Below are 12497 nucleotides of genomic sequence, written 5' to 3' on the forward strand. Positions count from 1 at the left end.
CCAACAGACATTTACACCTCGCTATAAGCAAGAGCTTGCTGCACATAATTGGCTACATGGATTCCTAAATTACAGCAGAGACCATTCGTCAAAAGAACTTCATTGGTTGTACAGCACAATGGAATGCTGAGAGTGAGCCAAGGCCCAGGAAACTAATACAGACTGGATACAAATGCAAAGATGGAACTCAATGCTAAGAAACATGGAGTGTTTAATTTTGATAGGAGAGATCAGGAGTGCCAATATAAATCAAGTCTACAATTCTAAAGGGGGGACAAGAAGGTGCATGTGCAATAGGTACTCCTGCTTGTGAGACAAGTTGTGAAATTGGTTAATAAAGCTTATAGGATGCTGAGTTTTAAAAATAGTAGAACTGAAGTACAAAAGCAAGGAAGCTATAATGGATATGTGTACAACATTGGGATGGCTTCTGCTACAGTAATGTGTCCAGTTTTAGATACCATACACCAAGAACATTGTGTCGACATTCAAGAAGATGCAGAAAAGACTTAAAAGATTATTCCACATTTGACAGACTTCAGTCATGTGGATCTTACAGAAACTTTTGGAATACTATGTTCAATGCTGGTCTCCTTGCTAGGGAAAGATGTTGTTAAACTTGAAAAGGTTCAGAACACATTTACAAAGATGGTGCCAGGGTTGGAAGGTTTGAGCTTATAGGGAGAAGCTGAATAGGTGGAGGCTATTTTCCCTGGAGCATTGGAGGCTGAGAGGTGACCTGATAGAGGTCTACAAAGTCATGAGGGACATGGGTAGGGTAAATAGGCAAGGTCTTTTGCCTGGGACGGGGGAGTCCAAAGCTAGAGAGCATAGGTTTAAGGAGAAATGGGAAAGATTTAAAAAGGGACCTTAAAGAAAACATTTTCATGCATGTATGGAATACTCTGCCAGAGGAAGAGGACTACGCTGGTACAACTACACTATTTAAAAAGCATCTGGATGGGTATATAAATAGTTGAGAGGGATAATCGGCCAAATCCTGGCAATTGGGACTGGATTAATGTAGGCTATCTGGCTGAAGTGGACTGAAGGGTCTGTTTCTGTGCTGTACATCTCTATGACTCTATAGCTGAGGCTGTTCTCTTTAGGTAGAAGTTTGAGGGGAGATTTGATAGAGGTGTTCAAAATAAACAAGAGTTTGGATACAGCAGATAGAAGGAACTGAATCCAGACTGGAATTAGACAGCACCAATTTAAACTTTTGAGCCAAAGAAGCAAATGGTGACAGTTTCTTAAAAGTTGTGTGCGATTAGCATCTGAAGTGTGCTGCTAGAGTGTGTGGTGGCTGCATGTTCACTAAAGGCAGAGTGGGATGAGGCGAATACCTCTTGCTCAGAGACAGCACTAACATGTCAGAATTAGCAGTCTCCCTCTGCACTGTTACCAAATCTGTGAATTTCAAGCTTCTGTTCGGTTCTCCCAGTCTTTCTGCCAGGGAACCCACACTTACCTACTAATTCAGTTGCTAACGTGGCAGCTTTTTGCTCCAACAACTCATTCATCTGCTTGATCTTCATATTCTCTACCTGGGCATTCTCTAGTTGGCTCTGAAGACCTGTTTGCTCTATAGAAAGAACAAACAACAGCATTTTTAACGTTACCTCAGAGTCTCTGCTTGACAAAACTGCAAGAGATATGATGGAAACAGTAGGCATGCAGTACAGCAGATAACTTTCTATAACGATGGATTTTGGTGGAGAGGATAGGATGAACCAGAATAAATGTCACGGCACAATAACAAAGAATGTGCAGGGACAGAGGGAACGATGGATGTATTTCTCACAAGGAATTAAGTGCTACAGGGGGAGCGTGTGTAAGTGGAGCTGAAATGCCCATCAGCCATGATTGAATGGCAGTGTGGACTCGAGGTGGTGAGTGGCCTTACTTCGACTCCTATCTCTTATTGCATAGATTTGCAAAGCACTTCATATATAAAGGCTGCTCGTGTAGTAGCATGAAGGTTATGCTGAACCTATAAAAAGCTTTGGTTAAGCCCCAACTACAGTACTGCATCCAGTTCTGGTCACATTTTAAGAAGAATGTGAGAGTCCTTGACAGGGTGGAAAGGAGAGCGACCAAAATGCTTCCAGGAATGGGAGATTTTAGTTACAGAATTAAGATCATTCCCTGGAAAGCCAAAAGTAGGTAGGAGTCACGCTTGAAAGAACTAAGTAAGTTTATGACAGGTTTAGATAACAGATTAAAAAAAATCCTCTTCCAACTAGCTGGAAGTCCAAAGTTTTGGGCCAGAGATGCTGGAGGAATCCTAATTAGGAGTGCATTCACTTGCTGCACACAAAGTTGTTTCTAAGATGGTGGAAGCAAAAACAATAAACATTTTTTAAAAAATTAGTCAAGGGAAATAAACTTGTCACAACAGGGAATAGGACTGTCTGGATTATTGTCGAGAGTCGGCAGACTCTCAAATGGATCATTTAGCCTACTTCTGTGCCACAAGCGTCAGAGAGACTCCACAACATTTTTTTTAAACAAACATCATGACTGTTTTTGTGCATTGCAAAATAATGTACATGCCTTAACAGGAACTCAGTTTACCTGAGGGGACAGGGGACATCAATCCACCGGACAAAGATGCCTGGAAAGAGATGCAGAATGCATTTAAAACATCATGTTAAACACCTTACAATGTCAATTAAATCAGAGTATTGCGGGCAGGCTTCTAAACAAAGAAGCGAATACAGTCGTAATATTTCTGGAAGCCAACTCAGCGCAGTGCAATAATCAATCTGACTGGTCAGACAAAACTAGTGACAGTGTAATAGAACAATCTGTAGAAAACCTCACTCACACCTCAGGCAATACAGGTAAGCGTGTTTCAGATGAACATTTATTGCACAAACAGCACCCAGCAATCAATATCAAAGGTCATAAAGCTCTCACATCGATCGCACACCCTGTTTTCCAACTCATCCATTTGAAAGCAACCAGACAAAAAAAGTTAAAGTTCACATGAATTGATGATTAAGATCAAAGGCACAGGCTGTAGAGCCGATTATACATATTCATTAGAAATGCAAAGAGTCACATCCAGATATAGACTAATGGTAGGGCTTTCAGGGAACAGCAGTAGTGTCCCTGCCTCTGAGCTTGAAGGCCTAGCTGAACCAGATTTATAACACTTTTGAACCAGTCAATTAGTTATATCTAATATCAGAGAGAAACCTACATCAGAAACATCTGTCAATTTCAGGAATGCAATATGTCGTCCCTTTTTAGGGCTCTTGTGGCACAGCGGTAGCATCCCTACCTCTTGACCAGAAGGGCAGGTTCAATTCCCACCTACTCTCGGACGTACATGATAATATCGCTGAACTCATGAATAGGAAAATATCTAAAAGCTAAATGAACGAGACAACACTCCACTAAAAGAGTTGAATAATTCTAAGTACTGGGAATCGGAAACGTTTCTTTCTTCCAAACACAAGTCAAACGAACTAAAACGAAATGTTTTGGCTAACATCACATCAGGACTATCTCACTTCCCCTTCAGTTTCCTTACCCACTGAAAACCATCTCCCAGTCACTCCTTTGTCCAGACATCTGCGTTTCAAGAGTCACATAAGAGCCTCTGGCTGGAAGGTAATTCTCAACTGATCCGGTGTGTCCCCTTATTATGGTGGCACTGACTTTCTTCAAACCTTTAGACCATAAGAAGTAGGAGCAGAAGTAGATCTGGCCCTCCAAGCCTGCATCGATCTAGATCCTCTATCTAAACCTGTCACCTATTTTCTAAAGGTCTGTATCCCTCTGCTCCCTGCCCATTCACGTATCTATCGTGCCCACCTCTACAACCTCCACTGACAGTGAGTTCCAGGCACCTACCACCCTCTGTATAAAGAACCTTAAACACATATCTCCCTTAAACCTTACCCCTCTCACTTTGAGCTTGCGACCCCTAGTAACTGAGTCCTGCACTCTGGGAAAAACCTTCTTGCTATCCACCCTGTCTGTACCGCTCATGATGTAGTAGATCTGAATCAAGCTGCCCCTCAACCTCAGTCTTTCTAATGAAAGTAATCCTAAACTACTGAACCTCTCTTCATAGCTAGCGCCCTCCATTCCAGGCAACATCCTGGGGAACCTCATCCGCACCCTCTCCAAAGCATTCGCATCCTTTTGGTGATATGGCGACCAGAGCTGTACCCAGCATTCCAAAGAACCAAAGTCTTAATCTGATCAACCTTGGCCCCACTTTCCTGTATTTTCCCTGTAACCCTTGATTTCTTCACTGATTAAAAGTCTATCTTAGCCCAGCCTCTACAAACCTCTGATAAAGAATTCCATAGAGTCACCACCTTGAGGCAAAACATTCCTCATGTCTCAAACCCCTTACTCTACGATTATGCCCTCTCGTCTTAGATTCTGCTACAGCGGTAAACACCTTCGCCACATCTAACCTATCAAGCCCCTTAAGAGCCTTCCAAGTTTCAGTAAGGTCCCCTCTCCTACTTTAAACGCAACTGAGTACAGGCCCAACCCACTCAAACTCTCCTCATAACACAGTCCCTCTGTAAACAGGAGTAACTAAGTGAACCTTCTCTGGACTGTCTCCACTGCTTGTCTATCTTTCCTTGGATGAGGGGTCCAAAACTGCTCCCAGGTGTGATCTGACTAGGACCTTTTTTTTTAAAAAACAGCAAGGCCTCCATATTTAGGAGAGCAAAAAGTCTCGTGATTGAAATGTCCAAGATCCTGATTGGTTTTGACAAGATGGACATGGAAAAGATGTTCCCTCTTGTGATTGAATTAATTTTGGGGACACTGTTTAAAAATTGGGGTGACACTTCTAAGGTAGCGATGAAATTGTTTTTTTAAAAACAATTCCCTCCCGCTGAGGCTTACTGAAGTTTAGGATAACCTTCTGCTTTATTATCTATTTTTACTGATAAGGCCAAGGATCCCACATGATCTCCCAAAAAGAACTGCTTTCTCAACTTGCCCTCTCGTTTTTCAAGGTTTTGTGAATGTTTATCCTGGTCTGTGTTTTTACAGCCTAACGTAAGCATCATAACCACAGTCAAGGCTGCTAATGCACGAGAAAGGTTTACACAGATCAGGTGGTGAACCTGGTACCAACCCAGCCGGTTAGTTACCTCAGTGCTTTAAATATGCAAAAGGAATTACTTGCTTCAGCTGCCCTTGCACTTTATCCAGTTCTTTCTTCAACTCTTGTGAGAACCAACGTTCTTCCTGTGGAGAGAATGGACCAGTGATTGAGAACAGAGACCCCAGAGGCTGCATGCAACTATAGGTGGGGCTGCAGAAATCTGAACTTGCACATTCCAACCTTTAAGGAGGCCTGCAGATCTTGCACCTCTTGCTGGTGGAGGGAGAGGTCGTCTCTGCAAGTGGAAAGGAAACAAAATAATGAATCAGAAAGCAGGCCTTTCACAATGGTGCACAGATCCCATCTCAGTATAAATTACATTGGGAATCGACTCACTTCCCCTCTTCAAAGCTAAATTACCACTAGCTGTAAAGCGCAATGGTACTAGTGATGTAGGACAGCACCAGCGGTTCAAATCACCCCTCAAATATATAACTCCTTCTTCCAAATGAACAATATTGCTGGAGAGCACAACATAAATTGTGGATGAAAATAATGTGTATGGGTACAGGGCAACAGGAGATGGGCATTGTTACCTGGTGCCAATGTGAAAACGAGCCAGTGCAGGTACAATGGCTTCCTTCTGCTCAGCAACAATTAAATACATGACATTCTTCCCAAGCTGACCAGTACAACTCAACCTGTCAAAACTGATCAGTTGGGCAGTGTTTCAGGATACTGCAGGGAACACAACGGGAGTTTCTGATTGAACAGCAGCATGCAGAGACTCTGATGTGAAGCTTCAGCATTCTAAATCCAAACAAAACACTTACACTGCCACACCCCCCCTCACCTGATATCTGGTTAATTTGAAGAGGTTAACTAAGAAGGAGTTAAATGATTCCATTTGAACCTGATCAGTCAGTCAAAAAAACTAAAACTGAACGGAGGTCATGTTGAACCTTCATTAAACAATTATTCAGCATCAAACTGGAGTAACTGCAGGCCACCACACTGAATGAGCAATGTGACAGCATGAGAGGGGGTGCAGAAAAGTAACTAAGAATGATTTAAATTGGAAAAACTAAGGCTGTCCTCCCAAAGGAAGGCTGAGCAAAGATTTGGTGTAAGTGTTTAAAATCAGCAGTAACCTGGACAGAGATAAATTTCCCTCATTGGTGTCATGGTTGATATCTACAAAGTCACAGATTTAGAGTGAATAGCAGAAGAACTAAAGGCAATCAAAGTCTTTGTTTTTCACACAGCGAGTGGTTAGGATTTGCAGCATGTGGCCTCAGTGTGGTACAGGCAGATCCAGTTGTGGCTTTCAAATCAGAACATTAAAAATACACAGGGAGAGGCAGGAGACTGCCACAAGCTGAACGGTTCTGGCAGCAAACCAGCAGGCATTATGGGTTAAATGGTCTCCTTCTGGGCCGTAACCACTCTACGATCCTTAGTTGAAATGTGAGCCATTTGAAGCTTGGATCAATATATTTTTCTGTCCCACCTACACTATTGTCTTTACATGAAAATTATATCTAACTAATGTTAGAACCCTTGCTGATTTTTTCATTAATTCTTTCTCCATATCGTAACACCCATGTGACTCATTAGGATCATAAACTTTAGAATACAATACTAAGCATTTTCCACAAGACACTGAAAAATAGGAAGCGTATGGTTAAGGGTAATAAGGGAACTGTAAAAAGTCTTCACTAAAGGACAATATGATCCACTCAAGTTTTTATGCAGAAATTATTTTTAAATAATTCATTTAGAGCCACAGGCTGGTGAGGAGTTTACTGTGCCAAATAAGCAGATGAACACCTTCTCCATTTCAGCTGCTGCCTGTTTAACAGTGAAGGACTGTCTGCCCAGGATGGCCATCCGGGCACAATTTTGGGAGAGCTCCTACCTGGGTTTACTCTGATTTAATTCTCAAGTTGCTCAAGAGCTGATTAGACACTTCCCTGTAGGGCACTCTCCAGCTGATTTGCAAAATCCAAGATTCCAGAAGCAGCAACAGATTTACGACCAGATCTCTCATCTTTAAGCTGATTAAATAAGAGGTCAAAGCTTAACGTGGGAAAATGCGAACTTGTTTGCTTGGGCAGGAAGAATAGAAAAGCATCATACTACTTAAATGTTTGGTGGGGGGGGGGGGGGGGGGGGGGTGGGGTGGTGGGCAAAGAGAATGATAAAGTGTGCAAGTGAGTGAGAGATTCTAGAATTCTCTAGTACGATGGGACCTAGACGTTCTTATATGTGAATCACAACACATCCAGGGTTTGCAACATTTGACCATGTGCATTATTAACAAGGCATCACAGCTGCAAGATAAACCACAGATAATTATAAACTAAACCCGGGGGGGGGGGGGGAAGAGAAGAAAAAGCAGAAAATACATTTCATAATTCTCAAAACAAACAAACCAACCTTCGCAAAGCTGGATCTTCCCTGGGACCAGATTCATTTCCGGCTTCATGAAATGCTTCATAGTGTTTGAAGAGATCTTCTGCTGAAGCATGAGACTTCATACACAGTGGGCAAATAAAACCCTGTTAAAGGAGAGCAGTTACAGGGATAAAGAGGCTCCTATGCGTGCGCACGCACACACACACACTTTAATGTTCGCGCTCACAAGAGGTTCATTGCTGGAAATGGGAAGCAAAGAAATGTAATATCTCACAGCAGAAGCTCACAGCAATGCCAAATAGATCATGCTAAGCCCACAAAGTCACTGGGGAAATGAGGCGAAGAATGCGATTCTACTACAATACTAACTGGCACAGAAGCTGATTATGGATAGTGCAAGCTGTCTGTTCATAAATGATCAGCAGTGACTCTGGTCAATAGTGTGTTACAATCAGCTCCAAAAATCAAATTTGCTCAGAAAAAATCGTCCATGCTCAATAACCCTCAAAGCCCACCACTGCTGAATCCCCCAGTCCCCCAACCAACCCTCCACTCCTTTGGCTATTTATTGGGGCTCCCCTTTACATCTGCAGATCACGCACAGAGACTATTTTAACCGATGGTCCAGGCAGAGGACCAGTGGGCCAAACTTCCCCATGCCAACCCTACTAAGCTAGCTTGAGGGTCAGAGGCAAAACCAGCAAGGCAAGTCCAAATCCCCGCAGACAAGTCTTCACTTTTGAAAGTTTTGTGGTTTGCCAGGGCAGGAGTATCCTCCACACCCCACAATTCTTCCCTCAGTGAGTGCCCTCTTTCTGGCAGCAGAGTGCCAGCAATCATTCCCATTTGCATCCTCAAGCTGACCGGACTCTTTTACCCACTTTCCCATAAGGTTGGTGTGCTTGCTGCCAACTATGAGCTGGCGATAGGAAGCAGGCCTGAAACTTACAATGGGAGCAGCCTGTCTACAACTGAGGGGAACCGCGTAGAAATCAGGAGGATTAGAGGGATAATGACTCTAGGCCAAGTTGTGAGACAAATGCCAAATGTTTGAAATGGATCCCCTCAACTGTGAAGGGTTGTGGGAGGGAGTGGAAAGATCTGTAGAGATCTGGGAGATGGAAGAATGCATAGGTGGACAGAGTACTACAAATCAACGACTGTTCCATTAGGACTGTTTTAGTGGTCACTTCTCTCATACTTGTTCATCAAATACATAGCTTGTATTTATAATAACGCTGATAACAAAACAATACATCTGATGGGGAATTACCAAACAAATAAAACTCTTTTATATTAAATTAACTGGTTTCAGACCCTGTAGCTCTCAAAAAGCTGTTTCCAATCCTAGTGAGCTGCTTGTTCCTCTGCTGAACTTCAAGCAAAAAACAGAGACATGCGAATGAACGACACAGCAGTGCAGAAATATGGGACAATGTACAGGAATCAATGTGACTGCAAAATCTCAACCAGCTCAGACAGTATTCCAACTCAAAGACTTACATTTCTCCATTGACGTTGTAAACCGTCACAAGGTGCTTTACAGGAGCGTTAACAACACAACACCAGGGCAAAAACAGATGATCAAAAGGTAGGTTTGAAGAAGCATCTTAAAAGGGGCAAAGAGAGTCAAAGCAGTACAAGGGTGACAGACGGGACAACCCTCAACAGAAATCAGGATTACACAATAGAGCAGAGTGAGACAAGTGATATGACACAACGATGAGAGCTTAAAAAACAATTGAAAGTCTGCTGGTAGGATGCCAATGACTAAAGAAAACACTACCGTCTGTGTGTAGCTGAACCACATTCCAATGAGCACCAGCAGTATGCATGATCAGAAGCCAGTCTAGAACCAGAAACCTGAACTGTCTTCATGACAGGCTTGCTCTCTAAATTCTGGTCAAAACCAGAGTCATGGCCTTAAGCAAATGCTCTGATGACTCAAAAGGACCACAGTATACTCAAAGAACACTTGGCCAATCAGTACAAGTATTCCAAAAGGAAAAACTGAGTAAAACTAGCTTTGTGAGTGCACAAACCTGCCATGTTTTAAGTTGAAAATCACCACTTCCAACTCGCATGCTGAATTTGATTATGCCTCGCCTGCCCATTTCACTGTGTGAGCCTGTGCCACTAGCTGCTAGCTCTCACTTTTCCTTTTGTCAAACACTCCTCTTCAATCCCAACCCAGACCGTGGTAAAGATGCCTCTTCATTGACACATGGAGCTCTCTCTGAGCTGAGGAATGCTGGATGCTTCCCTCTGCCCTCTGACAAAAATCATTTCAATTAAAAATAAAACCATCCATTAATCAGAGGCTGCCATCTGCTCTTTGAAGTGGACGTTAAAAATGCCATGGCTATACTTCAAACAAGAACCAGGTCAACATATTCCCATGACCAATACTAATGAAATAGAATGTCCAATCACTCAAGCTGATTGGATTTTATCATGCAAGTGTTGACAGCTGTCTTTCCGAACTCTCAGTAGTGTCTATAAAGTGCTGCAGGAGGAACCAGGAAATCTTCCTTAAAAATGGCAAAATATCCCAAGACTTTCACAGACATATCAAATAATATTTGACACCAAGTCACCATAACATTACAAAAGATGACCTAAAGCTTGGATGAAGAGATTGTTTTAAAGCGCTCCTTCAAACCTGAGGGAAGAGGTGGAACATTCAGGGAGGGAATTCCAGAGCTTCGGGACTCAACAGTGAGGACACAGATGCTCACAGTGAAACTTTGCAGCACTTAGGGGATGTGGAAAAGGCTCGTGTTGAAAGATTGCATGGTCGTAGGACATTCCAGTTTGAGATTCCGTTCAGAACTTTAATCCCAATGGCATCTCAGCCTTCTCAAGAGATTTGTTCAATTTGCTCCTTTCTAGTGTAATTTCTTCTCTTCCCTGCTAATTGACCACCTTTCCCCTGACACCAAGCCATTCTCAACATTTGTGAGCCTTTCAACTTTGTAGACGTCCCTTCTACTAGATCTTTCTGAAACAAGAGGGTTATCCTACATTTAATTCTGCTGTGAGACATGATGGTCTGTGTAGGTTCCTGCTCACTTAGTCCACTGGAGGCAGTCGCCCACATTAAACATGTACAGTTCTCTGCTCCTGAAAACACACGCAAGTTAAACCTCAGCTTCTAAAACATCCAGAATGCTTGTGTCCATGACCCCAGCTGGACTCACTCCAAAAAATCTTCCCATCAAATGGCTTCTCACCAACACCACCCACAGGTCTCCTGGTCCCTTGCAAATCACTCCAATGGATGATTATCCAAGTTAACGTGGATCCTGCCCAAGACCTTTGTTTGCCCTCCCAAAGTTCATTCATTAAATTCTTCACCACTCTACAGCTTTAGTCCAAAAAGGCTGACTTACATTTGAGACAATGCTGAGAAGGGTCATTTGATTGATTTCTGGGATGATAGGGCTATAGCATGAGTCAAGCTTGAACAGGTTGAGTCGGTATCCATGATTGTTTAGAAGGAAGGGTGACCTTATTGAAACCAAGATCGATCCCAGGGAACCAAGCACAATGAATGTTGAAAGATGTTTTTTCTTTGCAGAGAGACTAGAAATAAAGGACATCATTGAGAAATAAGAGTCCATTTAAGCTGGATGGAAGGATATTTCTTCTCTCCAATGGTCATGATTGTGCAGTGGAGATGGGGTCATCAAATATAATCAAGATAGGACTCCTGATTAATAATGAATGCAAAGACTGAGGTAAAAGCAGGTGTGTGGGGTTGAAGCCACAAGCAGACCAGCTGTGATTTTACAAAATGGTGAAGCAGGTTCCAAGGACTGCTCTCAGTTTGTAAGTTTTGATCACATCTAGTCTTAATGCTAACACAGGGCACACCTCCCACAATCAAGCCTTTCAACAGGACAATGGAAATTAAATAAATAATTTATACAAGCTGCAAGTAAACCTCCACAGTTGTTGCCCATAAATTTGGACGTGTGTTTATCTACACATCAATATTCTTAGGCCAATTACATTCTGACCTCAGAATTCCTGCATATCCGACACTGCTCATGTTTACAATAAATTCTTCCTTACATTATGAGTTTGTGTCTTCTCTGAATTCCATTGTGTGTGAAGCCCAATTTTGGACAAGGCAGGGATACTCGAGAAACTCATTCCACACTCACCTTCCAGTTCTAGGTGCTCAGCTACAAAAAGGAACAACTCTTCTGTTATCACTATACTTTGTTTTACTCAAGTGATTCTCGGTCACGACCAACTTCACTGCTCTTCTGAACTTCTCTCTCAAATTCAGAGTATGCTGCCTCTTCTTTCCCCTTTAAGTTCCATACCACTGAAGTCAAGCCTTGTGGTAAAGAGTGCAATGAGACCATTGGGATTACAAGCAGAACTCGCCAATACTTGACCTCCCATGTATTCCCTCCATTGTGATTGAAGAGGCTGCTACACGTTTAGTGAAGAAAGGAAATGTTGAATGTCACATTGAAGGGGGAAACTGAGGAACAATAATTCCGACAATGAATGGTACAATGACATTGTCGCGACACTTCAAAAAGACATTCATATGGTCTTCCCTGAAAATAGCTTCAGCCACTCTGCTCACCTCAACAGTGATTGAGTCCATTTGTTTTCAAGAGTACCTATAAACTGAGCTACAGAGGAAAGCAACTGTAGTTTCTTATCATTACAGCTCAGTAATTGGGGGAGGGGAATGCTCAAGGATATTACTGACAAACATTAGAAGCACATGATTATTGTAGAAAGCAGTCAGCACCGCAATCAATACGCCAGGTTTCACAATCTTTGAGTAGTTAAAGTAAACAATGTTAAATCTAATAATGTACATGCAGCTACATTAGAGAAATCCTTAAGTGCTACTTTTACTGAATAGAATATTGAAATTTGACTTCAAAAAAGACACTTACTTTTTCTAATGCGACCAATGTACAATCAATGGACAAAACAGTCCAAAGACTGTCCCATTTTT

General features: G+C 42.3%; 1 protein-coding gene across 3 annotated transcripts in view; it reads right to left on the bottom strand.

Annotated features, from left to right (window-relative positions):
• Positions 1–12497, bottom strand: part of eea1 (early endosome antigen 1) — a 96823-nt gene that overhangs the window by 67874 nt on the left and 16452 nt on the right. For 2 of the 3 annotated variants that reach the window (XM_072562344.1, XM_072562343.1), the window contains exons 3-7: positions 7529–7650; positions 5330–5384; positions 5167–5232; positions 2578–2617; positions 1472–1585 (exon numbers count right to left, since the gene is read on the bottom strand). In XM_072562344.1, coding sequence (XP_072418445.1) covers positions 1472–1585; positions 2578–2617; positions 5167–5232; positions 5330–5384; positions 7529–7650 — 397 coding nt within the window. Of the gene's footprint in view, positions 1–1471; positions 1586–2577; positions 2618–5166; positions 5233–5329; positions 5385–7528; positions 7651–12497 lie in introns of those variants that run through there. The other variant, XM_072562345.1, reaches the window with a different exon arrangement.

This window comes from Chiloscyllium punctatum, chromosome 44 (genome assembly GCF_047496795.1).
Source record: "Chiloscyllium punctatum isolate Juve2018m chromosome 44, sChiPun1.3, whole genome shotgun sequence".
NCBI lineage: Eukaryota > Metazoa > Chordata > Chondrichthyes > Orectolobiformes > Hemiscylliidae > Chiloscyllium > Chiloscyllium punctatum.